Genomic DNA, 26874 nt, shown 5'->3' on the forward strand with positions numbered 1-26874 from the left:
TCCGTACGAGCGTGCTGAAGCCGCCTACCCGCCTCTCGAGGTACCGTCGCTGCTGCCATCTTGACGTATTCTCTATAAATTCGCCGCCGTGGACAATAACCCCGCGACAAATCTGCACGATGCCTCCCCGACGACGCGCTCGCTCGCCTCCTCAGGCAATCAGCCGAGTGCTCCCAAGCTGCGGCTGCAAGGCCGTCGGCCGCGCGTGCAGCATCGTCTCTCGGACCTTGGCCCTTGCCGCCCCGACGCCTTCTCCCTCAGCCCTCCTCAATCCCTCGCTGTGGCCAGACGTCGCTGTGTCCCCAGGACAGGACAGCCTGAAACCGCGCGCGCCGGGGATCTGCCTCCAGTGCCATCAGGGCGCCGCCGCCGAGCTTCTGGGCCGAACAACGTGCAACGTGCCACGGACGACGCACACTCTCATGGCCCGCGCGCAGATCTCAGGAGCGGGATGCACGGTGCGCGGCGCACCCGAGCAGAGCAGCGTCTGCGGTCCACCGCTACGAAAAAAAAATGCTTTCCGCGGAGGCTTCGAACGGATTAACTGGGGGGCGGGCGCTGAGGACGAGTTTCAGAGTCCAGACTCGAGATGCCCCCGAGGGCCTGTGCGGCCGGCGGCCATCGTGCCGTCGTTTCGGGCCCTGCGACTGCCCTGCGGCGCAATAAGCTTGTGCGAGGCTCCGCCCCGATGCCGGCTGCGCGGACGCAGCAAAGGCAAAGGTGCGTGATCCGCTCGAGCTCCGCTCACGTGTGCTCAGTCGCACGATTCGAAATTCGTCGGTTGCTTTCTACCATCAAATCACACCCAGTGACCCGAATCACTGCGGCGTCACGAGTCGCCAGAACGCAGACCTTTTCTGAAAATAAAAAAATATAAAAAATAAAAAAAATAAATCCCGTTTATTGTCCGATCAGGGGTAGGAGAACGCAGGGTTTTATTCTGCACTCACACCCGTTCTGCCACGCGCGTGTAAGCGCTAGATGGATAGTGCAGAATCGTGGTGATGGGGGAGAGCTGGCGTGGGCAGGCGCCGCGCCCGAAGCTTCACGAATCACGGCGCGCGAGACGGCGCGCAAATTCGTCTGGCGGGCACACGGACCGGACCGTCATAGATGCATGGTGCCTGATGGCCGATTTTACTGGAGGAACGGCGGCCGACGGACGACGGAGCGACCGTCCCCTTTGAAAGACAGAACACTCGGCGGACTCCCGTCGTGATGCGTGCCCAGTGCCGAATCGAAAAATTCCTCTGAATGATGTAGTTACGGGGACGATATCATCAAACGTGTGTGGGGCCGTGAGGCCACTGCTGAATACAATAGGCCTTGCAGCGGTCCATCACGGAGCAAAGCGCATCGATACTATACACTCGAAGAAGGAACACCCTGTCTACTACATACACCGCCGACTCTGACTCTGATTCTGATGCTGATGCCGACCACACGGAAGCCCCACCTCTTATCGTACACCGCATCATCTTCTGGGACACACTATTCACATACCAAGCTCCACCGTGCGATGATTCGCGCGGGTGCATCAGACGCCCTTGATGAGATCCGCGGCCTGTGGAGCGTGGAGTGCAGTGCGGTCAGATGGACACTACGTATGGAGGCGGGCAGGACGCGGGACTTGCCTTTTCGGCGAGCGCGTACACGGTCGTCTGGATGTGGCACGACAGCTCCTGTGAGCCCGCGCACGCAGGAAGAACGTCAGACGTCAGGCGTGGGAGCGACCATCAGGCGGACGAGGAGCCATACGCACAAAGGGGAGTATCGACGCGTCCACCTGCCCAGCCGAGCGGTAATAACCAATCGACCAGTCAGCCAACCCGTTCGTCTGCCTGATCACATCACGGGGGATCGAAACGGCTCACGATGCGGAGGTTGCGCGTGCCGTACACGACGAGCCGCGGGTCCACCACCCCGCCGTCCTCCCGCGGGAGCATCGCCGCCGTCCCGACGGGGTGCCACACGGGCGACAGCTTCCGGCGGACGTACGCCTCCCACTCCGCGTCGCTCTGCACCTCGGGGCCCGGCTCGACCATCCGCACGACCGTGTCCGCGAGCGGCGCCGTGCGCGCGGCCGTGCGCGCGAACTGCGCGGCGCGCACGAGCACGCGCAGGTCGATCGGGTGCGCGAGGTACGCGGGGTCGATGGCCGGCGCGGCGAGCGGGTCCGGGGACTGCAGGTGCACGCGCCCGCGCGAGAGGGGGTGCATGCTGCACGAGACGAGCGTTTGGTATTTCTTCCCGGGCTCGGTCGCGCCCGCGCCGGGGAACATCGCCGGGCTCTGGATCATCCTGCGGCGGCGATGGCGCGTGCGGGTCAGCTGTGGGTATCGCTGCGGAGGGGGGAGGGTGGGTGGGCACGCACTCGATCTGGGCGCATTCGGGGTCGTCGAACCACGCGTCGAGGAGGGCCCCCTGCTTGCGGAGCGCGGCGGTGCTCGCGTACAGCGGGTCGTCCACCAGCGCGCTCTTCATCGTCGCGATCTCCTCGGGCGCGCAGAATGTGCGCAGCGGGATGAACGCGTACGGCGAGTGCGCGGACGAGAACTGGCCTTCTTTCTTCTTCAGGCTGCGGCGTGGCGTGGCGTGGCGCGGCGAGGCGTGCAGGAGGGGTTGTGAGTGCGTGCGTGCAGCAGACGGGAGGGAGGGCGGGAGGGGGGGCTGCTTACTACAGGTCCATCTCGGCGGCGCGCGACTCTGGGACGCGGAGCATGTCCGACGTGACCCACTCGGGCGCGGTCTCGAAGCTACTAGTCACGAACGCGTGGTCCTGTGCACGCAATCAGCGCCGCCCCATCCATACAAAACTAACCGGCGAAGAAAAAAAAACCCCCGCGAATCAGAACAGCGGTAGGACGGTCAGGACGTACCTCTGTGGTCGCAGGAGCGGAAACGAGGACGAGGACGAGGACGAGGATGAGGATGAGGATGAGGGTGAGGACGGGGGTGAGTGCGCGCGAGGAGGGGGCGGGGAAAGGCCGGGGCCTGCTTACGGAGGTTCTCGCCCACGGACGGGACGTCGAGCAGCGCCTCGATGCCGAACTTGGCGAGCAGCGCCTTGTCCCCGATGCCTGTCCCGCACACAGGCACAAAAACACCGCGTCAGCCGTCGCGGCGCTGCACCCCGCGTCCCGCCCCGGACTCACCGGATAGCTCGAGCAGCTGCGGCGTCTGCAGCGTCCCTGTCCCAGCCCAGCCGACCCCATCACGCCGCGTGAGCACAAATAAAATAGAATAAAATAAAATAAATAAACAGCGAGCCACCGGGGCCACGCACCGGCAGAAAGCACGACCTCCCTCTCCACATGAACCACGTGCTTCACGCCCGCCACCACGAACTCGACGCCGCGCGCGACGAGGTCCGCGTCCGCGCTGCGCGGGTCGAAGAGCACGCGGGTGGCCTGTGCGCCGGTGAGGACGACGAGGTTGGGGCGGTGCGCGTTGGGCTCGTAGTATGCCTGCGGTGAGGCGCGTGGGGCGTGAGCGCTGTTTTGTGTAAATGGGTGGAGAGAGAGAGGGAGGACTCACCGTCGCGGCGTAGCTGCGCGTGGCGGACACGGGGTCCACGCAGCCCGTGATGAACGTCGAGCCCACGTTCTTCCCGCTCGCCTACAACCAACCAACCAAAAAAAAAAACCCCACGCCCCACACCAGTCAGCGCCCGTCCCTCTCTCTCCTCCCCCCAAAAATCAGGGGAGGGCGAGACACGCGTGCACGCACCGGCTCGGGGTTATTGGCGACGCCGAGGCGCGCGAGCGTCTCCACGTACGGGTCGTGCAGGCCCCAGACGAAGCGCGGGTAGGTGACCTGCAGCGGGCCGTGCGCGCCGTGGTATTTCGGGTCCCACCCGATCTGGTAGCGCGCGGCGAACTCGGGCGGGGGGTAGGTGATGGTTTCGGACTGCGCGCACGCGGCGGTCGGTCATCCGTTAGACGGAGGGAGAGAGCGGGTGTGGGAGGGGGGCGCACCTTCTTGAAGTACTTGAGGAACTCGGGCCAGTTCCAGCCGGGGTTCCCGAGCGCGCCGATCGCTGCACATAAAGAAGTAGAAAGGTGATTTTGTTATATGTGAGTTTGAGTTCGAGTCCGCGCGTCAGAGATCGGGGCGGGGGAGGCACGTACCGTCGTACTCGGCGGCTGTGGCCCTGGTGGGCGGGGGCGGGGGCGACGAGGCGTAGGTCAGCGCGAGGATGGATGGAGGGTGGGTGGGCAGGTAGGTGGAGGGAAGCGGGAAGCGGACGTACCTCCCTGCGACGAGGATGTTGATCGCGGAGGACCCGCCGAGGACTTTCCCTCTAGAGCGAAACCGTCAGCGCGATGCACGATGCACGGTGCGCGGTGCTGGATGCAGACTCCCCGCGCGATGCGAGAGGGCGGAGAGAGGGCGAAAGGGAGAGAAGAGGAAGGAGAGCGAGGAGAGCGAAGGGAGGAGAGAGAGGGCGCACCTGGGCTGCGGAATGACGCGGCCGTCGACGGCGGGCTGCGGGACGGACATGAAGCGCCAGTCGATGCGCTCGTTCATGATGCCGCTGCCAGCCATGCCTGCGTAATCGGGCGCACGAGTGAGCGAGCCGGGGCGCGAGGCGACGCGAGGACGTACCGGGGATATTGATCTGCGGCATGTCCGGGACGTACTGGCCCGCCTCGATAACGCCGACCGTGACGTTCGGGTCCTCCGTGAGCCTGGACACGCCGCGACACGACACGGTCTCAGTTCAAGTCGCGGTCGCAGTGCGAGCGGGGAGGGGCTGCGCCTGGGCAGGACACGTACCGCGCGGCGACGACGAGGCCGGCGGTGCCGCCGCCTACGACGACGTAGTCGTATTTGCGTGCCACGAACTGTTCGGGGGTGGCGAGCATGGTGGGTGCGAGAATCTGCGGTTGGGTGAGGATGTGTGGGTGTGGGTGTGGGTGTGGGTGTGGGCAGGCGACTGGGGCGCTGGGTTGGGACGGGATGGGGAGCAGGGCGCGGGGTTATGTAGGAGTGGCGAGGTATCGGCGGGCAGGCGGGAGCGGAGGAATGGAATCGAGGCCCGCTTGCCCGATGTGGATGTGGACATGGACGTGGACGTGGATGTGGGTGGATCGCGCACCAGGACCTGCGGGGTATCTTTAGAACAGATAGCTGCTAGGACAGTATGGCGACATTAGCGCGCGGGACTGGACGCGCCCATGACGCAGGGAAGTCCTCCATCCCAATGCGATGCCGGGCTGCGTGGGTCGGTCCTCGGCGGCGCAGCACTCGGGAACAAGACAAGAACAAGGGCAGGAACTGGAACAACCAGCAGAACTGGAAGCGCACGGTGTCCCGGGTCCGCCGTCGACCGCCCATTCGTAATTGGGGTGCGAGTGTCAACTCCGCGAGCTTGAGCGGCGACTCGACAAGTGAGCGGCCTCGCGCGCCCTGGGACTGCCCTGGGATGATCGTGATCGCTTCCAAGCAGCAGCTCGCAGCCTCCATGAGAGTCGGAGCCCCTCGCGCGTCCTCATGCATCGCTCCACTTCGGTTCGTCCGTCGCTCGTCGTGGCTCCCAGCTGGGTAGACGGACGCGGATGGACGCATCGTGCGCAGCTGCGCGTACGTCGCATCGCCAGCCGCGCCCGGCCCTGGACGAGCCCAAGCTGCAGACCCTCAGGCCTCATCCAGCACCAGCAGTCTTCCAGCTGGGACAACGCGGGACCAGCCCGTCAAGGACCGCAAGGACGCGCGTCCGCAAGCAAAGCAGACCGTGCGCACGCAGGGGGGCGTCCTCAGGCGTTCTCCCGCGATTCTCCCGCGCGCGCGGCGTCTAGAAAAGTCGGCGGGCCTCGTGCCCCGCGCAGCCTCCATGAGAGTCGGACTCCCCGTCCCATCCCCTCAATCGACCGGCCGGCAGGCCACTCAATCGCATCGCATCGCATCGCATCGCATCGCGGCGCGGCGCCAGAGGGCCGCTACTTATCGCATCCTACCGTATTCTATTCTATATATCAGCACCGTCGAATGGACCCTCGAACGAAGCGTCGACCGGAGCTCTCGGCGCGTGCGGTCTCGGTCTCAGTCTCAGGCTCTCCCTCCCTCCCTCCTTCCCCCCGCGTCGGTCGGAGAAATGTTGCATCGCGCGCACGTGCACGCGCTCCGTGCCAGGCAGGCAGAGGCAGGCAGAAGCAGGCGTGCGCGCGTGCGTGCGTGCGCGTCTCTCGATCCGGCAGAGAAGTCGCAGGAGGTCGCAGGATGCACGCCTTTGGCCCGCGGCGGAGCCACACCAGGCGCACAAGCCTCCCGCGAGGCGCCGGCGGCGCGGATCCTGCGCGCGCTCTCTTCTCTCCACACCGGCGCCTCGTCGAGCGGCGTCCTCCGAAAGGCGCCCTCTGGAGCGAGAGCTCCTCCGGGGACACACGCGCGCGCACGCACACGCACGCACGCACGCACGCACGCACGCGAGCACGAGGAACCACCGGTGCGCCAGTGGGCGCGGGGGAGACCCGGGAGGGAATGCAGATTTCCGTTCCGGAGCGCGCGCGGGCGAGGCGTATTGCAGTACTAGTGCTTTGGGCGTGCGCCCGAGTGAGCGGCGGGGACTCGGGGCTCGGGGCTCGGGGCTCGGGGCGCGGGGCTCGGGGCGCAGGGCTTAGCGGCGCGCGCCATCGTGCAACGCGTCGCCCAACACGGGCGCAGAGGGCTGATGAGTTGGAGGCTGGCAGTTGGCAGCGCGAGGTCGGGGTTCCGGTGTGCACGCACGCACGCACGCTGATGGGATGCTGGGATGATGGGATGATGGGATCACTGGGGCGGGTCCCGCGACCGGCCGGCTAGCTACTAAAAGGCAAACGCGCTGCGGCTCGTACAATGCACGCACGCACGCACGCACGCACGCCAGACGATGACATGGCGCCATCGCCCGCGCCCGTCGCCGCGATGCCCGCGATGCCCGACCCGTCCTTATGCTGTCCCGCCGTTCCCAGCCCCACGTGCACCCCGCCCCCGATTGACGGAACGCTCTCCCCCCGCAGCTCCCCCCCCCCCCCACCGCAGCTCGCCCGCCATCTCCGCCCCGCCCCGCCCCGCCCCCTCCTACCCCGCCTCCGCCTCTGCCGCCGCCGAAAAATACGGCGCACGCGGCGCGCGCGGCGGCGAGGCGAACGCTGTCGCGTCCCGTGCAATTTCATCGAGCTTCCACGTGATGGCCGCTGGCCAGCTGCCGACGCGCTGCGCCCCACGTATGCTTGCTAGGACGGTGCAGGCGTTCCGCGCGATGATACGATCGTCGCTGGATTCAGACTACATACGTGCTATGCAGCGTTCGTGCGCCGTCTGCGCCGCGGTCCTCCGCTGGGCTCCGTGCATTGGCGCATGTTCCCGCCGCTCATGGCCAATGATCATACAGTGGAGCGTTCCGCTTACCCGCCCCAACAGATCCGGCGGGCGCTGGTCCATGGCGCAGTTGCGGTGCTGCCGATTGCGACAGATCATGATGCATCGTGCGCTAAGCTTCGTTGACGTGCCCCATATATAGCCGTCGCTGCGCTTTTCCTCTGTGCGTTTCCATCATCACCGCGACTTGTGTGTCCAGGCCACGACTGTGAAGAGAAGACGAATATGGCGCCTTTGCCTGGTGTGCCCCCCGATATCGCCCTCATGTGAGTTTGCTCCGTTCGTGCGAGCGTTTGAGCGTCTGCGTCGCTACTGACCGCGTTCCGCTTTGGCAACAGACAAGGCCCTCTGGTTCGTCGCAGCTGCCGTCTCGAGATTCCGTTGACGCCGACTGCGGGCCATCCCATCCTGTCTGGCATTCAGCTTTTGGGGTATCTGTTCGGATATGGCCTGTTTGGGGTCTTGGTCGTGCAGATGTGTATGCCGCCTGTCGCGCTTTTTTTCTGGCACGTAGCTCATGGTTATCGTCACGCGTCGCTTAGATTTCTATCATCTGAACTTCCCCAAGGACGACCGGTGGATAAAGATCTTCGGTATGTCCTTGGGCTGATGTGCGGTGCACCGCCATTGACATCGCCGTTGGCCCAGTGTGGGTCGTGTTTTCGGCCGAGATCCTGTCGTCTGTGTTCAGCACTATCGCGGCATGGCAAGGCCTCGCTGCGGGATGGGGCGACCTCGACTCCCTTGCCGCACCGACCTGGTCGTTCACGGCACTTCCTCCGATCTGCGGGTTCAGTGCGTTCCAGCCGCCTTCTTTCTGCGTCTAATTTTGAGCGATCAGCGACGTGCAGTATCGTCGTGCGTCCAGCTTTTCTTCTGCTGGAGGATATCGGTATTGGGAAACGGTCGGGTCCTGCCCGTGTTCATCGCCGTCGTGAGTAGTAGTATGCATCGTTTACGGGGATTCTCGCGTGTCCTGACGTCCCCCTCAGATATCCATCCTCTCGTGGGCGATGGCGTTCTATTGCGGCATCAAGGCAAGCTCGCCAGTTGCGTTTCCTTGCTCGATTGCCAATCTCGTATCTACTCGCTCCAGTTCGCCTTGATCGGTGATTTCAGCAAAATCAACGAGTTCGATCCCGAGGTCACGGCAAGTTGTAGGAGCGATTTATCGGTACCGTCGCTCATTGGCGTGCAGGTGGGGCTTACCGGCAGCGCCGTCTGCGACGTGATGATCGCCGTCGTCATGGTCCGATTCGTGGGTGCTTCTGATGTCTGCACGCGCGTGATCCCAACTGACGTTTTTTGTAAACTACGCCAGCTCATTCGCGCGAGCTCCTCGGCGCACTGGACGGAGACGAAGGACATGCTCCACAAGATGACCAAGCTCACGGTCCAGACGGGCACGGCCACCGCGCTCGGGGCGACCGTCGAGCTCGTCTTCTTCTGGGCCTTCCACCACAACAACGTCCACTTTGTCCTGTGAGTGCGCGCGTCCGGGTTCGCCCCCGAGTCCTCCGTCCGGCCGAATCGCTGATCGCGCGCGCGTCCGCGTCCGCGCGGCGTTGGGTCCTCGGCGCGCCGTGTTTGATAGATTCTTGGTGCTCGCGAAGCTGTGAGTGCGGCGCGCTGGGTGCCGTCGTGCGATGGCGCCGTGTGCACCTCCGACTGACCAGTTTCGCTTCTGCTAAAAACCTTGCGCATGCACGCACGCACGCACGCACGCACGCACGCACGCAGGTACTCGAACACGATCCTGGCCACGCTCAACGCGCGCGCGGCGTTCAAGAGCGACTCGTGGGTCTCGAGCAGCTCCGCTTCAGCGCCGAGCGACGCGCTATGGGCAGACTCGCGCGCGTCGCTCGCCTTCGCTCCGGGCTGGTCCGCCACCGCCACCGCCACCGCCACCGCCACGACGACGACGCCGACGCACGGTACGACGCACGAAAGCGGGTCCGCCATGCAAATGGTCGCGCTACCGCGGCCAGTCCGTGAGTGCCCCACCAGCTCCCGCGACGGTCCCGCGCGCTGACACGCGCTGTTTCTCGGCCAGCTGGAGACGGCGCCGATCGAGGGCGGGGAGATTCGCGGCTCGCGGGAGCGGGAGCGGGGTGACGGTGTCGAGTGATTTTTATGAGCTGGCGGACGGCGGACGGCGGGATGCGGGATGCGGGATGCGGGATGCGGGATGCGGGATGCGGGATGTCTGGCGGCGGCGGTGCCCCCCCTCCTCCGAGCGATGCACGCTCTTTTTTTTGGCTGGTTTGGTTTTAGTTTACAGATGGTGTGGTGGGTGTGCTACGTCCCGGTAGCAGCCGCCGTCCGGCACGTTTGGGCGGACGACGACGACGACGACGACGACGAAGCTCTAGGCGGTGCCCGTGCAGAAGGGCATCGCGACGACGAGCGGCGGGCGCGTTGGGCGGGCCTGTCGCACGGACGCTCCGACGTTGGTCGGGTTCGCGCCGAAGGACGTGAGTCGTGACTTGTTGGAGGGCCCGCGCGGCGCGGGGGGGTCAGGAGCGTGGTGTCCCAGGCGAGGAGGATTTTGCAGCGGATGTTACGAGGGCATGATCGTCTCATAAGGGCTCTCCTGCGGCGAGCGTCGATATTTAGAGGCATGCGTAACGGCGGAGAGAGCGTCTCGTGGGTGCGGGTCTCCCGAGAGGAGATCTAGAAGTGCGTTCGCAGCATCTGCGGCCCATCGTGAGGGCAAACTGTCGATCGCGGGCTGTGTTCGAGGACTCTCGAGTAGGCGCTAGGCATCCTAGAATTTGCGAACGTTTCCTTGCGTCTGCGGGTACCTGTACTGGAAGTCTGTGACTGTAGGATGGTGTAGATAGCGCTCGGCTCTGGACGAGCCTGCAAAGCGATGCCGAGGGCGGTCCTCGATCCCGATACGGTACATGCAGCTCCAGGACTGCGTGGGTCTGTCTTCGGCGGCGCAGCACGGGAGGAACAAGGCCAGGACAGGGAGGACTGGAAGGGCGCGGTGGCCCGGGTCCGCCGTCGACTGCCCATTTGGAAATGGGGTGTCGTTCCATCGTCACTCCGCAGCACTCCGCGCGCCCGCCGAGCGGCGACTTGACAAGTAAGCGGCCCCGCGGCCTGGGACGGTCGATGATCTCGCATCCCCGATCGCTCCCCTCCACACTCTCTCCATCGCAGCCTCCATGGGAGTCGGAGTCCCCTGCGCGCCCCTCGTGCGTCCCCGTTCCATTGCCTCGCTTCGATTGGTGGTGCAAGGACGAGGACCGCGAGGGGGCGTTCTCTCAGCTCAGTGTTCGTTCGCGATCGTCGCGCGCGACGCGCTCGCGGCGTCTTGACAAGTCGGCGGGCCTCGCTCCCCGCGCAGCCTCCAAGAGCCTCCATGAGAGTCGGACTCGCCGTCCCATCCCATCCCCTCGCGGCCCCAGAGGGGCCGGGCCGCTATCGCATTCTATCAGCGGCGTCGAATGGAACCTCGATCGAAGGAAGCTCTGGGAGCGTGCAGGCTCCCTCCCCCCGCGTCAGTCGGAGGATTGTGCATCACGCCCCCGTACGCCGTGCGCCGTGCGCCGTGCGCGGCAGACGGCGCAGCGTCGCTCGATCCAGCAGGACGGGAAGGACGGGACGGACGGGAAGTGGATGGAATGGGACCGGACGCGCGAGGGATGCACGGGGTCCCTCCCGCTGGACTCTGCCGCCGGGCTGCTGGCGCACCGGCGGCTCTGGTTGGCTCTGGTTGATCGCACAGGAGGCCGCCGGGCGGCTGGCTGCGGCGGTGGCGGCTGGGCGCGGGGTGTCGCGGGGCCCTCGGCGAAATCGCGGGCGAAGGCAGTGCATGCTGCTCGGTACCCAGTACTCAGCGGCGCGCGCCACCGTGTGCCACATCGCCCAAGGCGGGCGAGTGTGTGCGTGTGTGGCTGGGGGAGGGAGGGAGGCTCCGTTGTGGGCGGGGGACGCACGCTGGTGGAGAGGGGATGATGGGATCACCGGGACTGGTCCTGCGCGCACTCGTTCTTCCACACTGTACTTCTTCCATCCGGCCCTGTTGCGAGCCCGCGTCTGATGATCGCATTGCACGCGGGCGCGGTGGGACAGGGCCCTCGGGCTGCCGCGTGTGTGTGCGTGTATGACTGGGCGTGTCTGCGGCCAGCTACTAAAAGCTTCTAACCGGCCTCTTGCGCTGAGCTGACACTGCGCGCACGCACGCACGCACGCACGCACGCTCGCTCGCTCGACGACACGATGCCCGCGATGCCCGACCCGCCGTACCGCCGCCCCGCCGTGCCCAGCCCCACGTTCGTCCCGCCCCCCGTCGACGGCAGCCTCTCCATCCCCCAGCTCTTCGACTTCCACGCCGCACACTCGCCGCACCACCCGCTCTTCGTCTACACCCCGTCTCCCTCTGCACACTCCACCACCACCGCCACAGACTGCCCGGAGAGCGCACGCGTCGTGCTGTCATGGGCGCGCGTCGCGCGCGCGGTGCGTCGCCACGCGGTTCAGGTCCTGCGCGATACAGGACACGAGCACACGCGCCCCGTAGACCCAGAGCACGCGCACACCGTCGCCATCCTCGCCCACGCAGGTCCGTCCGCCTCTCTCCCCCCGCTCTCCCCGCCCTCCCCGCCGCTCACCGTACCCTTGCCCTCTCCCGCGGCACACGCGCCCGCCCGCAGACTCGATCGCGTTCACCGTGCTCCTGATCGGCATCATGCGCGCCGGCCTCCGCCCCTTCCCCATCTCCCCGCGCAACTCCCCCGCCGCCGTGCGCCACCTCCTCGCCGTCTCGCGCGCCTCGCACCTCTATGCGTCCTTCCGCCCCGACGGCGGCGACGGCGGCCACAACGGTGACCATGATGGGGAGGACGACGACGACGCGATCCACGCGCTCGTCCGCGCAGCTCTCGAGCCGCACCCCGACCACGCGGACGCAGATGTGCACGAGGCCGTCGTCGTTCTGCGCGTGCCGACCTTCGACGAGCTTTTCGACGGCGCAGGCCACGATGCTGACGCCGACGCCGACGCGCTCGCGCCACTCCCGCCGCAGGATATGACAGCCCCCGCCGTCCTGCTTCACTCTTCCGGTGCGCGCTTTCCCTATGTACCCTCTTCCCCTCTTTCCTCTTCCCCACTTCCCACTTCCCGTCCCTTCCCCTTCCCTCCGTTCCTCCGTTCCTCCCGGCGCGCCTCTGTCTCTGTCTCCTCGAGCACAGCGAACTGACACTGAGCCCGCTCCCCGCGCGCCCGCGCGCACGCGACACACGCAGGCACCACCGCGTTCCCGAAGCCCATCGCGCTCACGCACGCCATGATGCTCCAATGGGGCCGCATCGCGCGTACGTCCCCTCCCTACCCCTCCCTTCCCTTCGTCCCCCTCATCTCCCTCCCGCTCGAGTCCCCGCGCTCACTCTCCCTCTGCCGCCCCGACCGATGTGCGCACGCCGCCCGTCGTCGATCGCCGCGCAGTGTACAGCAAGACGAACGTCTGCGGCCATGTCATCGGCGTGCACTCCGTACCCATGTTCCGTGCGTTCTCACCCCACGCGCGCCCCTTCCCTTCCCGTCACAGCCCGAGCCGATCCGAACTGACGCGACGCGACGCGCCCGCCGCCCAGACGCGATGGGCGTCGCCTGCATCTCCCGCGCCGTACGCACCCTCCCGTCCCCCCCCCTCCCTCCCTCCTCTTATCACACCTTCTAACCACACCCTGACCACACAACGCCACCCCCAACCCCCAACCTACTTCCCCGCCCGCCGCGCGCGCCCCCCAGCCCATCACCGGCCTCATCCTCGCCGTCCTCCCCCCCCACACCCCGCCCCTCGCGCCGACCCCCGCCCGCGTCCTGTCCGCCCTCGAGGCCGACGCGTGCACGCTCATGACCTGCGTCCCCAGCTTCCTCGAGGTGCGCCCTCTCCCCTCCCCACCTCCCCGCTCTCCCGCCCGCCGCGCACACGCACGCACTCACTTGGCCGTGGCTGTTATTCATTTTCGGCATCGCGTCGGGCCTCGCACGCCGCGCAGAGCTGGTCCACAGACCCGCACGCGATGCCCGCGCTCTCCGCGCTCCGCGCCCTCGTGCGTTTCCATCCCTCCCTTCATCCCCTCGCCCCCTCCAGCCTCGTGTCCGCGCGCTCACGCACCCCTCCCCGCCCCGCCCCGCCCCGCCCCTCCAGTTCGTCACGGGCGGGCCCCTCAGCCAGGACGCAGGCGACCGCCTCGCGGCCGCCGGCGTCCCGCTGTTCTCGTACTACGCCGGGTGCGTGCGCTCGCTCGCCCTTGTGCGCTTGGATCCGGGCGCTTGGATCTGATGCTGACCTTTGCGTTTTTGTTTCTGCGGTTTGGTGTTTTGGGTGTGTATGCGTGCCCTGCCCTGCGCGCGGCCGACGATAGCACCGAGGTTGGCCCCGTCACCGTCTTCCTCCCAGGTACGCACGCGCCTCCCCTTTCCCCTTCCTCCTCCTCCTCCTCTATCTTCCCTCTCTCTCCTTTTGCACGCGCGGACGCACTGACCTCGGCCATAGACAAGCGCGGGCCGAGCGCGGACTGGCAGTATTTCGCCTTCTCGCCGCACTTCGAGGCGCACTTTGTTTCGCAGGAGGACGACCCGGGCGTCGTCGAGCTCGTCACCGTCGTAAGCGCCCGCTTCTCTTCCCTCCCTGCGTATATAAACCTCCGCATATATAAACCTCCCTCCCCGCATACATAAACCTCCCTCCTCGCATACATAAACCCTCCCCCCTCTCTTATGCATCTACCCGCCCGCTCTCCTCGTGCGATCGCTGACTCCTGCCCCACGCATGTGCCCACAGGCAGGCCCGAGCTACACCCCAGCCGTCACGAACACGACCGTCGCCGGCCGCCCCGCCTTCGCGACGCAGGACCTGTTCGTGCGCCACCCGACGGACCCAGGCCGCTGGCGGGTCCTCGGGCGCGCCGACGAGCAGATCATGCTCTCCAGCGGTGAAAAGGTGGGCCCTCCAAGTCGTCCCCTCCATGCCCGCGTCCGCGTGATTGACCGACCCGTGCGGGTGATTCGCGCTGGCTTTGCTTTCGTGAGACGAACCCGGGCCCTATCGGTGCGCACGCCAGCTCTCCGCTCCGTGCCTGCGCGCGCCGACGCTGACGCTCTCTTTATATTTTTATCTTTGTTTTTGGCGGTCGCTGCGCCCTGCAGAGGACGTATTCTGCCGCGACCCGCGCGTCGAGCGCGCGCTCATGTTCGGGCGCGGGCGGTTCCACAACGGGATCCTGCTGCAGCTTCGCGCCGGTGCTGATGCGGGCGTGCACCCGGGCACGCAAGCGGACGCGCTGCGCACGTTCTGCGCGTCCATACAGTAAGCACCCGCGCCCCCTTGCCTCCCCGTCCGCCGCCGACCCGCCCGCAGACCGCTCCTGGACCAGGCCAACGCCGCCGCGCCGTCCCACTCGCGGCTCTTCCCGGAGGTGCGCCGCGCATTCCGTCCTCCCCCTCGCGCCTGTGCGTCGCCCTGACGCGCTTCCCCGACGCAGATGGTTCTCGTCGCGCACCCCGACCGCCCGCTCAGCGTCACCGCGAAGGGCACCGTCCGCCGGCGCGCGTCCCTCGCCATGTACGCCGACGCGATCGACGCCGCGTACGAGGCGTTCGCGCGCGCCCCGCCGAGTAGCGCGGCACTGCAGGCGCTCGCCGAGCGCGGCGCGCCGGTGGACGCGGCCGCGGTCGCCGCGGTCGTGCGAGAGGTGATCGGGCGCGCGCCCGACCGCGACAAGGACCTCTTCCAGCAAGGCTGCGACAGGTGACGCTCTCACTCCCTCTATGTGCGGGCCGGAGCGCCGCTGACGCTCGTGCGCCAGCCTGCAAGCGACGCGCATCCGGAGCGTGCTGGTGTCCCTCGCCAGGGCGTCCGACGCCGGCTTGGACGCGGCGCGCGTCCCCGACGACGTCGTGTATCGCTGCCCGACGGTCGCGCAGCTCGCCGCTTTCTTCGCGGGGCTCCGGGACGCGGGGGAGGACGCGGACGCGGACTCGAGTGCGGACGTCAGTGCGGGCGGGAGCGTGCGCGAGATGGAGGACCTGGTGGCGAGGTTCGCGCCCGTACCCAAGTCCTCGGCGGTGGAGGGCGCGGCCATGACAGTGCCTGTGTCCGTAAACGGCACGGCGGGCGACGTCGTGCTCGTGACGGGCACGACGGGGTCGCTGGGATCTCATCTGCTGCACGCCCTCGCCGGGCTTCCTACCGTGTCTAGAATATACGCGTTCAATCGCGCCCATCGCCACCATCGCCACCACCGCCACCACCATCACCACCATCACCAGCCTGGAGCGCCCCAGTCTCTTCTGCACCGGCAGGAGGCCGCAATGGCGGCGCACGGGTTGGACGCGTCTGTTCTTGCGGGACCGAAGATTGTCCTGCTCGAAGGTGACCTCTCCGTAGATGGGTGGGGTCTCGACAAGGAGCTCATGGACGAGGTACGAGCCCTCTTCGCGCGCTCGCTGCCGGCTTTGTTGTATGCTCACAGCGGATCGCGCGCGCAGATGCGCGAGAGCGTGTCGGTCGTCATCCACACGGGTGAGTAGCGCTCGCGCTCCGGCGATGGCCGTGCTCGACTGAACGTTTCGTTCGGCGCCGCAGCGTGGACGGTCGACTTCAAGTGCCGGCTGGCGTCATTCACGGACTGCCTCGCCGGCCTCCGCCGGCTCGTCGAGTTCTGCCTCCCCGCCGGACCCGGCAACGCCGCGCGCCCGCGCAAACTGATCTTCACGAGCACGCTGAGCGTGTTTTACAGTACGTCCCCCTCCCGCGAGTCTCCCGTCTCTCATGCTCGCGGCCGACACAAGCCGCTGCAGACCAGCGATCTAGCGAGGCTCCGACCATCGTGGCAGAAGCGCCCCTGCCTGACCCCGCGAGCGCGCTCGGGACCGGGTACGCCGAGTCCAAGTGGGTCGCCGAGCGCGTCCTGCACGGCGCGGCGGAGGCGCATGGCCTCGACGCGACCGTCGTGCGCGTCGGCCAGCTCTCTGGCGCGGACAACGGATGCTGGAAGGTCGCAGAGTGGTTCCCGACGCTCGTCAAGGCGTCGCAGATGATCCGATGCTTCCCAGAGATCGACCGCGTGCGTGACTCCCCTCCGCCCCTCCCGCGCGAAAGTGGATGCTGATGCGGATGCTGATGCGGATGCTGTCGCGGGTCGGACTTCTTTTTCTTTGTTGTAGGCGGTGTCGTGGTTGCCCGTGAGTGTTGCAGCGGCGGCGATGTGCGACGTGCTGCACTGCCGCGCGCAGTACCTCCACCTCTGCCATCCGCGCGCAACCCCCTTCTCGGCCCTCGCGGTGCCGCTCGCCGCATCGCTCGACGTCCCGCTCGTGCCTTTCGGCACATGGGCGCAGCGTTTACACGCCTTCCGGGCCGCGCAGGTGCAATCGGAGTCCGCGGCGGCGGGGGCGGGTCTGGCGGGGGGCGAGGTGCGCGCGCTCGCGCTCGTTGACTTTCTCGCGCGGACGGACGCGGAGAGCGGGGAGCACGCGCTGATGAGGGAGACCGGGGACGTGGCGCTGGAGGCGATGCGCGCGTGCTCGGCGACGCTGGCGGCGCCCGGTCTGCGGCGTCTCGGGGAGGCGGACGCGCTGGGCTGGCTTGCGTATTGGAGGGGGGTGGGGTGGGTGTGAGGTGCGTTGACAGGGGACGGTGTGATGATAAAAGGTATGGTTTCCTGGTAGAGAACATGGTTTCAACCGCTCGGGACGTCGGCTTTTTGAATCTCTTGGATGTCGATACGAGGAGGGAAGCTATCGTGGATTATATCGGTGTTCACAAAGGTGCCTATGAGTGTGCTTGAGGACTGCCAAATTGTGCTAGTAGGTCACTCTACAGGCTGTTGACATTCAAGTTTGCGACAGACAGTGGCACATGGCTGGCCCTTTTCTGCCCCCCTATTATATACGGAACTCGCCAGCAACCACGAGAGCAATAGAAAAAGAAAAGAAAAGACGTGCACGGCGGATCCTGTTGAGCGCGTTGGCTTGTTGGGTTTGGACTCGACTCTCCAATCAACACGGTCATTTAGATAGATTTTCGACCTCATGATCTTCGTCACGGCCATATGGCAGCTCATCGTGTCGGTTCCCAGCGGTACCTTTATGAACAGTTCAAAGAATCGATATCATCTGTTTATCGCCGCCGCGTCAACAGCGTCACGAATGACAGTTTGCCCCCTCGATGGGCTGCAAAGGGCTTTTCCTCTTGAAAGAATCGCAGGCTGGTCCCGGGAATATGCCGAGGTTGCACCACGAGGCGCTCTCTCAGTCATGTCATACAGCCTCCCCTCCATCGAAATATTTACAAGATGATGATGACTTCGTAAAATCTAGAGCACCGTGCTCCTGGCCTCCACCAGCCTCGTCGCGGGCGCTGCGCACGGCCTCCAACAAGTCGCGTCCTTCGGCGCGAACCTGACCCACGCCGGGATGTTCGTGTACAAGCCCGCCCAACTCGCCGCGCCCACGCCGCTCATCGTCGCGATGCACTTCTGCACGGGCACCGTCCAGATCTTCTTCTCCGGCACGCAGTTCGCCAACCTCGCGGACGCGCATGGCTTCCTCGTCGTCTACCCAAATGTGCCAGACAGTGGCTGCTACTGCGACGCGCACACCCACCATCAGTAAACGAGCAAAAAAGCGTGCTTCGCTTGGAGGGCGCCGCCAGACATACAGCATTCCACCGTCCACTGTCTATCATTAATCGACACTGTCAACCTGCTTCTTCGAGTCGTGTATCGACGCGTCGTCGATCTGCGATGCCTCCTGCGAAGTCAATCCGTTCAGCACCAGGAGCCGCTGTGTGGTTCCGGAACGCACACGCGCGACACTCACAGACTGCGGCAGCACGACCATCTGCATCTCGTTCCCGTTCTCGTCCGTCGTCCTGCGCGTCGTCGTGACCATCACGCTCATCGTCGTAGTCGTGCCGGACCTCTCCGTCGAGAAGTCGAGCGCCGTGTCCGAGTCCTCCCACAGCGCGACGCTCCGTCCTTGCGCCGAGCTGCTCCAGACCGACGAGCCGCCCCTGAACCCCGCGCGCGCGTTCAGCGTGGCTAGAATCGTGTTCGAGTACCTGTGTGCGTTTGTATGCGCGCGTGGGTGTTTTGGTACAGGCGAAACTGGTCAGCCAGAGAGGCACATAACGGTATCACATAACGGGATCGAGCGTGCGCACTCACAGTTTCGCAAGTATCAAGAAGCTGTTGGACCAGAACGAGAGCCACAAGAACGCGCAAATGTGGGAGCGATCAGGAATTCGGCCGAGCTGGGCAGGCGGACCGGACGTGCGCACTCACAGGATGAAGTGGACGTTGTTCTGGTGGAAGGCCCAGAACAATATTAGCTCGATGGTCGCCCCGAACGCGGTGATCATCCCCGTCTCGACCGTGAGCTTGATCAGCTTGTTGAGCGTGTCCTTCGTGTCCATCCAATGCGAGGAAGAGCTGGCGCGAATGAGCTGGCGCAGTTCACAGGGGATATGAGTTGGGTGCATCACTCGCAGACGGAGACCAGAAGCACTCACGAATCGGACCATGACCGCGGTGATCATCACGTCGCAGGCGGCGCCGCTAGCAAGCCACACCTAAATGTCGATTAGCATGGGTACTGATGGATGAGTTGAAGAACTTGCCGTGACTTCGGCGTCGATCTCTTCGATTCTGCCAAAATCACCGATCAAAGCGAACTGGAACGATCAGAGAAATTGGCAATCAAGCAAAGAAATTGAACTGGAGAGCTTGCCTTGATGCCGCAATAGAACGCCATCGCCCATGAGAGGATAGAGATCTGGGAGGAGCGTTAGGACATACAAGAATTCCACCAGATGTTACCCACTCACGACGGCAATGAAGAAGGGAAGGATCCAACTTTTTCTCAAGACATATATCCTCCTGCAGAAGAAAATCTGAACACACGATGATACTGCACGTCGCTGACTGCTCAAAATCAGCCGCAGAAAGAAGGGGGCTGGAACGCACTGAACCCGCAGATCGAAGGAAGCGCCGTGAACGACCAGGTCGGTGCGACTAGGGAGTCGAGGTCGCCCCATCCCTCAGCAAAGAGTTGCCATGCTGCGATGGTACTGAACACAGACAACAAAATCTCGGCCGAAAACACGATCCACACTAAACATACAACGATGTCACTGGCGGTGCACTACATGTCAGGCCGACGGCATACCGAAGGTCTTCATCCACCGATGGTCCTTGGGGAAGTTTAGATGATAGAAATCTAAGAGATGCGTGACAAATATCATCAACTACGTGCCAGGAAAAAAAAGCGCGACAGGTGGCATACACATCTGCACGACCAAGACCCCGAATAGACCATATCCGAACAGATATCCAAGAAGCTGTACACCAGATAGGACGAGATGGCCCGCAGTCAGTGTCAACAAAGCTCGAGGCGGCGTCTGCGACGAACCAGAGGACCTTGTCTGTTGCCAAAGCGCAACGTGGTTAGCGACGCAGACGCAGACGCAGACGCTCAAACAAAAGGAGCAAACGCACATGAGGGCGATATCGGGGGGCACACTAGACAAAGGCGCCATGATAGTTTTCTCTTCACAGTCGTGGCCTGGACACAAGTCGCGGTGAAACGCAAAGAGGGAAAGCGCAGAGACGGCTATATATTTTGGTGCTGTTCACGCTCATCATTCGTGATTCGAACTTATTTCGCGCGCAGCGGCGACGGGGCACGTCATTGAAGTTCGGCACATAGATAGATCTGTCGCAATTGGCACTGCAGCTGCGCCAAGGTTCAGCGCCTACCGGATCTGGAGAGCAGGTGGGCAAAATGCGACATGGTCCGCCCTTCACTCTAACAGCGAGGATTTTGATCTGGAGGCGCAAAAAGAGATAGGCTCACCAAACGGTGTGAACAGGCGCCCATACTAGCCCATAACGAGCTCAGTACATGATAGAACTGTCGCAACTGACACTGCAACTGCAACAGGCATCGACACCAACCGAACCGGCAGAGCAGGCGAACAAAAAGCTCCATGATCCATCCTTCGCTCTGACAGCAAGGATTTCATCTGGAAACGGCGTGAACGCGTGCCCATCCCTTCCCACAGAGAGCGGAGACGACGACGACAGACTCAGCAGAGGACCCCCGTCATCACCGGCGCAGCGGACGCATGAACGCCGCTTAGTCTGAATCGAGTAATGATCGCATGAAACGCAGAGGGAAGGCGCAGAGTTGGCTATATAGTTTGGAGCTGTTCACGCTCATCATTCGTAATGTGGACTCGATTTGCGCGCGGTGGCGACGGGGCTTGCCAATGAAGCTCAGCGCATGATAGATCCGTCGCAATCGACACTGCAACTGCGCCAGGGTTCAGCGCCCACCGAACCTGCAGAGCAGGTCAGAAAAACGCTCCATGATCCATCCTTGACTTTAACAGCGAGGAGGCGCAAAAAGAGACGTGCTCACTAAACGGCATGAACACGCGCTTGTACATACCCCGCCCATACCGATCGGAGAAGACGAGGAGGGACTCGACGGAGGACCCCCGTCAGCACCGGCGCAGCGGAAGTACGAACGCTGCTTAGTCCGAATCCAGTGATGATCCTATGAAACGCGTAGAGGGAAAGCACAGAGACGACGCTGTTCACGCTCATCATTTGCGATGCGGACTTGTTTTGCGCGCGGTGGCGACGGGCATGTCAATGAAGCCTAGCACATGATAGATCTGTTGCAACCGACACCGCACACGCGCCCATCCCTGCCCATAGCGAGTGGAGGACACGAGGAGAGACTCAGCGGAGGACCCCGGCGCGGCGCAGCACGACCGCTGCCTCGCCCGAATCCCACGATCCTGCGGAATGCCTGCACCGGCCGCATTCTGGAAAAATACACGACGCATTGGGAGCTGGTCAGCGGCCATCACACGGAAGCACAGGAAAGAGAGGGGAGCGCGGCAACGTCCACCTCGATGCCGCGTGCGCCGTGGGCTCTCGTCGCCCATTGTGGATACCGAGTCCCCTGTCGAGCATGCTGTTTGGCTCGCGGCTCGCACTGCACCACGTTTTCTTGCCCAGCGGAGGACGACGTGCCCGCCGTCTGCGCCATCTTGATTGGCGGCGGTGACGGCGGGGGAGGGGGGAGGGGGAGCAGGCGAAGAGCGAATGGCGCGGCGAGTGGGTCGCATAGAAGTCGAAGAGCTGGGAAAGGAAGAGGGAGCCGTTGATGGGAGGCGGGATGAACTTGGCGCTGGGGCGGGTCGGGCAAAACGCACACCGCGCAACGCTTTCCTGGCATGGTGCGATGCACAATCCTCTGAGTCCCTGACCGACACGGGGCAGAGCGGTGAGCGCAGGAGGCTTCGTTCGACGCTGCCGATAGATGGCGACCGTCTGGAGTCACGACGAGTGACCGGTCGAGGGGATGAGGACGCGCGAGGGGCCACTTACAGCAAGAGGGACTCTGATCATCGGAGGCTGGACGCAGCGAGCGGGGAGTACGCGCTGATGAGGGAGACCCGGGGACGTGGCGTTCGATGCAATGCACGGGTGCTCGGCGACATCTCGGGGAGGCGAACGCGCTGGGGTGGCTTGCATATTGGAGGGGGGTGGGGTGGGTATGAAGTGCGAGGTGCATTGGCAAGAGACGCGAGGGGGAGGGTAGAGGGTAGAGGGTAGGGTGTTTTTGCAGAGAACATGGTTTCAACCACTTGGGACGGCAACCTTTTTTTGTGGATGAGCGATAATGATCAGAGGGGACGTCGACTTCTTGAATCTGTTGGATATTGCTATGAAAAACAAAGCCTTTGTAGATTATACTGGTGTTCACCAAGGCGCCTAGGGCGTTCAAGGACTGCTGAATTGAGCTGGTGGAACACTCTACAAGCTGCTGACACTTCAGTTTGCAGCAGACAGTGGCACATGGTTGCCCAAGCAGTCCTCTTCTTCCCACCCAATATATATGAAAATTGCCAGCAATCACGAGAGCAATGGAAGAAAACGGAGGCGTGCACGGCGGATCCTGTTGAACTCGTTGGTTCGTTGAGTTTGGACTCGACTGCCCAATGAGCACGGTCATTTAGATAGATCTTCGATCTCATGATCTTCGTCACGGTCATATGGCAGCTCACCGTGTCGGTTCCCAGCGGTGCCTTTATGAACAGTTCAAAGAATCGAGATCATCCGTCCATCCCCGCCGCGCTAACAGCGTCATGATCGACAGTTTACCCTCTCGATGGGCTGCAAAGGGCTTCTCCTCTCGGGAGAATCGCAGGCTCGTCCCGGGAATCCGCCGGGAGTACACCACGAGACGCCCTCTCAGTCTCCCATGTCTTGCCGCCTCCGCTCCGTCTAAATATTTAAGCTTGCAGGCGAGCTCTTACGAGATGACGACCTCGTAACATCTGCAGCGAAATGCTCCTCACCGCGCTTCTCACCCTCGGCACCACGCACCTGTCCTCCACTGGCCTCGTCGCGGGCGCTGCGGGCGCCCTCCAACAGGTCATGTCCTTCGGGGCGAACCCGACCAACGTCGGGATGTTCGTGTACAAGCCCGCCCAACTTGCCTCGCCCACACCGCTCATCGTCGCGATGCACTTCTGCACGGGCACCGCCCAGATCTTCTTCTCCGGCACGCAGTTCGCCAACCTCGCGGATACGCACGGCTTCATCGTCGTCTACCCGAACGCGCCAGACAGCGGCGGCTGCTGGGACGTGCACACCAACGCGACGCTGACGCACGACGCGGGCGGCGACTCGCTCGGGATTGCGTCGATGGTGCGCTACGCGATCGCGAGCTACGGCGTCGATCCGCAGTTGGTGTTCATGACGGGCAGCTCGTCGGGCGCGATGATGACGAACGTGCTGGCGGGCGCATACCCCGACCTGTTCCAGGCGGGCGTCGCGTTCTCGGGCGTGCCATACTCGTGCTTCTCTGGACCGACCTTGTGGAACTCGGCGTGCGCGGACGGGGACATTATCATGACGCCGCAGCAGTGGGTGAGCGTTCCAACACGACTGCGGTTGCCGGGACTGTCAGTTTTCGGGCTGTCTGTTGATGGGGACTTGGTTTACTTACCTTCTAGGGCACCCTCGCACTCTCGGGCTACCCAGGCTATACCGGCGCTCGTCCCAGAATGCAGCTATGGCACGGCACCGCGTAAGCACCTGTCGAAACATACCTTTCTCCGAGGCTCGCGCCGACCGCCCCATGACCCGACCAGCGACACGACGCTTTTCTACCCGAACTTTGGCGAAGAAATCAAGCAATGGACGGACATCTTCGGCGTCTCCCAGACGCCTACGTCCATGCTGAACAACTCTCCCGCCGCTCCCTGGACTCGGACGAGCTACGGCGCCAATGTGATGGGCCTCTCCGGCGCAGGCGTCGGCCACCCGGCACCCGTGAATGAGGCCGAAACGCTCGCATGGTTCGGCATTGCGGCTATCACGCCAGGCTCGGGCGGCGGAGGGTCTGGCTCAACGACGTCGGCACCTACCGCGACCACGACGGCTGCAGGTGCAACGCAGACACACTACGGACAATGTGGGGGGTGAGTGGTTTCTTGCCTGATGAGAGGTATCAATTCTTGCTCATTTCTCGTCTCTGTATCAAGGGTCGGATGGAGTGGCCCTACCGCTTGTGCCTCCGGCTTCACATGCAAAGCTGCAAATGATTATTATTCCCAGGTCAGTACCGCCCTCAAAAACTTCAAAAATCCCAAACTGACAAAGGCATACACCCTCGTCCAGTGCTTGTGAAGGAGCCCATCTTATGATGTGCTGAAGAATCAAGTCGTTTCCAACCAGATCTGCGAATGTCATGAAGAGAGCGAGGCAGTCCTGCGTGGCTAGGCCATAATTGCGAAGGAATGAAGATGATATTCAAGAGAGCAAACCGTAGTAGCACAAGCATCGTGTCATCATACTGAAATGCCCATACTTCCCGCGTCGAAAACTGGCCTGTCCTCGTCTGCCAAAATCCTACTTTGATTCGGGGTCGTCCGGGTATAGCTAAATCCCGACAAATCAGCGATATTTGGGGGGCACAGACGATAGCTCCCGACCTTTCCCGGATTCATTATGTTCAGCGGATCTACAGCGTGCTTGACGACTTTCATCAGCTGCACAGTGCCCTCGCCCAGCTCCTCTACAAGATACTCCTTCTTCCCGATTCCGACCCCATGTTCTCCGGTACCTGGTCCCTGTTAACTTCGATCTCCATGCGTTCATGAAGAAGGGACCTACAAGTTCCGTCGAGAGAGAGCGCTCGATGGACCAGACGGTGAACGGCGGCGCTGACGGTCTGGAGCTCCTCGTCGTTTTTGAACAGCATCAGTGCATGAAAGTTCCCTGTTTACGAAGGCAGCAGAACTCAGTCTATCTGGGGTAAGATACAGTGCTGGTTTTTCTTCACCATCGCCGACGTGGCCGACGATTGTATACTTGATGCCCGACCCGTCCATATCCTTCTTCGTCTCATGTACAAGCTCCGGGAGGTTCGATACCGGCACACTATCCAATACACCATCCGCGTCAGCTACACCCCTAGCACAAACGTGATATAAATCTTACCATACGTCGGTAGTCCAACACCTCGACCCCGGGTGTGCCGCCAACGTCGACGTCAGCGCGTACTTGCGGTTCTGCCAGAGGTCAGTCGCCTCCTGGTCCGTCGCCGCGAACGCGAACTGGCTGCTCCCGTGCTTGCGCACGATCTTCTTGACGGTGTCTGCGGCGCGCTGGATTGCCTCTGGCGCGCCTTGGATCTTGAAGAACAGACTGTCCTTGACGGGGAGCGGGCGGTCGATCAGGCCGGCTGCGTTGATGGCACTCATGACTTGTCGTTGCGAGACTTTTTTATCAAAAAAATAGTAGAGACAGCGTAAAGGAAGAGAACGTACGATTGTCGTCGAGAAGTTCGACGCATTCTGTATAGTGATGAAACGAGGTGAGATGGTGCTAGCCTTCGAGGTGTGGAGTTGAAGACTTGCGGATGTTGCTTCCGTAGGGTGAAAGCAGGATTTCCTGCACAGCGTTGACGGCTTGTCCCACGTTCGCAAACTGGGCCATCGCAACTTTCGTCGGGACAACCGGCGCCAGGCGAAGCGTTGCTATGCCCGTAGCCGGTCAGTAGATGTCGATGTTCGACGTCGACGTCGATAGTCACCTACCTTCTGTGACGATCCCTGTGCAGAAAATCTTAGAAACAGTCACACGGTCTACGGAAATTCCAGAGGCTCACCTAATGTTCCCTCTGCGCCGATGAACAGCTTAGTAGTATCAAAGCCTGCAGCCGATTTCCGTGCGCGCCGTCTCGTTTTGATAACCTTTCCATTGGGAAGCACCACCGTCTTGATCGACGAAGCCAAGTCAGCGTGCATATATTCACGCGAAAATACATAATGCGGCGTACTCACAAGATTCAGAAACCACTCGCTGCGCGCAGTACCATAGCGCACAGCATTCGCTAAATAACGGAGCCTTCGTTAATCGGCTCGCACACCCGCAATCAGACATGTTATATTCACTTCCCGAGCAGCCTGTACCGACCATTCCGCCGATGGTCTAGTCGTGGGGTTGGTATGGGCGTCAGGCTCGGAGTCGAAGGGTGAGAGAGCAACTCACAGCACCTGGCCCTGGATCAAGCTCAATTACACGGTCATTCCTTTTGCCAGAGGGTTGAACAACATGTGTAGGGGGCTCACCGGAAAGAAGAGAGGGATGTTCTTGTCCTTCAAAGTCTGGTTGATGTCCTCCCAGCGTGCACCAGATTGACACGTCAAGTCACCATCGCCGACTGATGGGCCCTCGCTCCCTCAGCCATTCACATAACTCTACAAAAGATCCGCGCACCGTTGATATTCAAAATCTGGTCCATGCCCGACATATCCAGACAAATACTCCGTGATTCAAACTGAACCCCGAATCCCACACGCAGTCAGCATCCGGAAGCAATAACGACAAGCATTCAACCCCGACTGAACAACACACGCACCCCAGCAAAGTGGCCCTCCAGACTCGTCGCCCCGCTGTACGCTGTGATCGGCACCCTATACCCCCGCGCAATGTCTACAACGCGCACGACATCCTCCGTGCTCATAGGGCGCACCACGACCGCGTGCGGCGCGCTCGGGTGGTACGAGTTCTCGGAGAAGCCATACGTGCGTAGGGCGTCCGCGTCTGTCACGACGCGGTTCTTCCCCGGCAGTGCCCTGCGTAGCTCGTCGATGGCGCGCTGCACCTCGTCGGTCGACGCGTACGCGCGCGCAACAGGCTCGGCCGCGGCGTAGCTCTGATAAGCAAAGAGGAGGCCTGCGCCGAGGGCCGTCGATCCCAGGAGAGCCACGGCTTTCGAGATGGCGGTGGGCTTGTTATGGGGAGCATGTGTGGTCAGGCACCGCATGCTAAATGTGGGAGGCCGTGACCTGCTAGAGGCGGCGACGGCGAGCCTGAAGGCAAAGCGTGCTGGCCGCTGGCGACATAGGCCTTGGAACGTCCTCTGAGAGAGGCAGAGCATGTCAACGTTACTACCTCAACGTCG

The 26874-nt window shown here is 63.3% G+C and overlaps 9 protein-coding genes across 9 annotated transcripts; 4 read left to right on the forward strand and 5 right to left on the reverse strand.

Moving 5' to 3' along the window:
• Positions 1-119: 119 nt before the first annotated feature.
• HETIRDRAFT_108021 (uncharacterized protein) lies at positions 120-1219 on the forward strand (the record flags this gene model as incomplete). Its single annotated transcript, XM_009554536.1, has 2 exons — positions 120-720; positions 990-1219. 2 exons carry the CDS (start codon positions 120-122, stop codon positions 1217-1219), a joined length of 831 nt encoding a protein of 276 aa, XP_009552831.1.
• Positions 1220-1280: 61 nt separating this feature from the next.
• Positions 1281-1538, reverse strand: HETIRDRAFT_330567 (uncharacterized protein; the record flags this gene model as incomplete). Its single annotated transcript, XM_009554537.1, has 1 exon — positions 1281-1538. One exon carries the CDS (start codon positions 1536-1538, stop codon positions 1281-1283), a length of 258 nt encoding a protein of 85 aa, XP_009552832.1.
• Positions 1283-2942, reverse strand: gor2 (GMC oxidoreductase 2). Its single transcript, XM_009554538.1, has 6 exons — positions 2679-2942; positions 2375-2578; positions 1875-2301; positions 1763-1786; positions 1635-1682; positions 1283-1564 (listed from the first exon to the last, which is right to left on the reverse strand). The coding sequence occupies exons 1-6, from the start codon at positions 2720-2722 to the stop codon at positions 1538-1540; spliced, it is 774 nt and encodes a 257-aa protein (XP_009552833.1). The 5' UTR covers positions 2723-2942; the 3' UTR covers positions 1283-1537.
• Positions 2943-5146: 2204 nt separating this feature from the next.
• Positions 5147-9490, forward strand: HETIRDRAFT_456024 (uncharacterized protein; the record flags this gene model as incomplete). The annotated part of the gene is made up of 17 exons (XM_009554539.1): positions 5147-5514; positions 5581-6448; positions 6505-6717; positions 6805-6959; positions 7024-7208; positions 7289-7483; positions 7562-7628; positions 7701-7840; positions 7905-7955; positions 8011-8157; positions 8214-8296; positions 8355-8416; positions 8482-8620; positions 8684-8844; positions 8876-8977; positions 9103-9349; positions 9416-9490. The coding sequence occupies 17 exons, from the start codon at positions 5147-5149 to the stop codon at positions 9488-9490; spliced, it is 3258 nt and encodes a 1085-aa protein (XP_009552834.1).
• A 153-nt stretch (positions 9491-9643) lies between these two features.
• On the forward strand, positions 9644-17994 carry HETIRDRAFT_456025 (uncharacterized protein; the record flags this gene model as incomplete). Its single annotated transcript, XM_009554540.1, has 19 exons — positions 9644-9836; positions 10275-10363; positions 10420-11181; positions 11244-11468; positions 11536-11832; positions 11894-12521; positions 12579-12782; positions 12817-13427; positions 13469-13608; positions 13743-13983; positions 14162-14380; positions 14442-14686; positions 14738-14795; positions 14862-15127; positions 15186-15901; positions 15965-16117; positions 16171-16445; positions 16546-16992; positions 17701-17994. The coding sequence occupies 19 exons, from the start codon at positions 9644-9646 to the stop codon at positions 17992-17994; spliced, it is 6063 nt and encodes a 2020-aa protein (XP_009552835.1).
• A 72-nt stretch (positions 17995-18066) lies between these two features.
• HETIRDRAFT_456026 (uncharacterized protein) lies at positions 18067-19918 on the reverse strand (the record flags this gene model as incomplete). The annotated part of the gene is made up of 10 exons (XM_009554541.1): positions 18067-18132; positions 18187-18442; positions 18666-18826; positions 18893-18952; positions 19284-19300; positions 19347-19493; positions 19549-19599; positions 19666-19720; positions 19792-19804; positions 19878-19918. The coding sequence occupies 10 exons, from the start codon at positions 19916-19918 to the stop codon at positions 18067-18069; spliced, it is 867 nt and encodes a 288-aa protein (XP_009552836.1).
• A 1071-nt stretch (positions 19919-20989) lies between these two features.
• On the reverse strand, positions 20990-21929 carry HETIRDRAFT_430788 (uncharacterized protein; the record flags this gene model as incomplete). The annotated part of the gene is made up of 3 exons (XM_009554542.1): positions 20990-21533; positions 21610-21725; positions 21783-21929. 3 exons carry the CDS (start codon positions 21927-21929, stop codon positions 20990-20992), a joined length of 807 nt encoding a protein of 268 aa, XP_009552837.1.
• An 816-nt stretch (positions 21930-22745) lies between these two features.
• On the forward strand, positions 22746-24092 carry axe1 (family 1 carbohydrate esterase; the record flags this gene model as incomplete). The annotated part of the gene is made up of 5 exons (XM_009554543.1): positions 22746-23330; positions 23417-23490; positions 23555-23884; positions 23948-24020; positions 24084-24092. 5 exons carry the CDS (start codon positions 22746-22748, stop codon positions 24090-24092), a joined length of 1071 nt encoding a protein of 356 aa, XP_009552838.1.
• A 222-nt stretch (positions 24093-24314) lies between these two features.
• HETIRDRAFT_423112 (uncharacterized protein) lies at positions 24315-26850 on the reverse strand (the record flags this gene model as incomplete). Its single annotated transcript, XM_009554544.1, has 13 exons — positions 24315-24344; positions 24398-24528; positions 24579-24683; positions 24748-24845; positions 24906-25163; positions 25321-25444; positions 25576-25684; positions 25751-25800; positions 25862-25898; positions 26039-26130; positions 26187-26247; positions 26329-26625; positions 26680-26850. The coding sequence occupies 13 exons, from the start codon at positions 26848-26850 to the stop codon at positions 24315-24317; spliced, it is 1563 nt and encodes a 520-aa protein (XP_009552839.1).
• Between the last annotated feature and the right edge of the window lie 24 nt (positions 26851-26874).

Source organism: Heterobasidion irregulare, assembly GCF_000320585.1.
Source record: "Heterobasidion irregulare TC 32-1 unplaced genomic scaffold scaffold_13, whole genome shotgun sequence".
NCBI classification, from domain to species: domain Eukaryota; kingdom Fungi; phylum Basidiomycota; class Agaricomycetes; order Russulales; family Bondarzewiaceae; genus Heterobasidion; species Heterobasidion irregulare.

Coding starts and splice junctions, on each gene's coding strand:
- gor2 (XM_009554538.1), bottom strand. CDS start 2,722: ATGCTCCGCGTCCCAGAGTCGCGCGCCGCCGAGATGGACCTGTA. Junction 1,787..1,874: donor GCACGCGCAACCTCCGCATC/GTGAGCCGTTTC, acceptor TCGGCTGGGCAG/GTGGACGCGTCGATACTCCC. Junction 1,565..1,634: donor TGTACGCGCTCGCCGAAAAG/GCAAGTCCCGCG, acceptor CACGCTCCACAG/GCCGCGGATCTCATCAAGGG.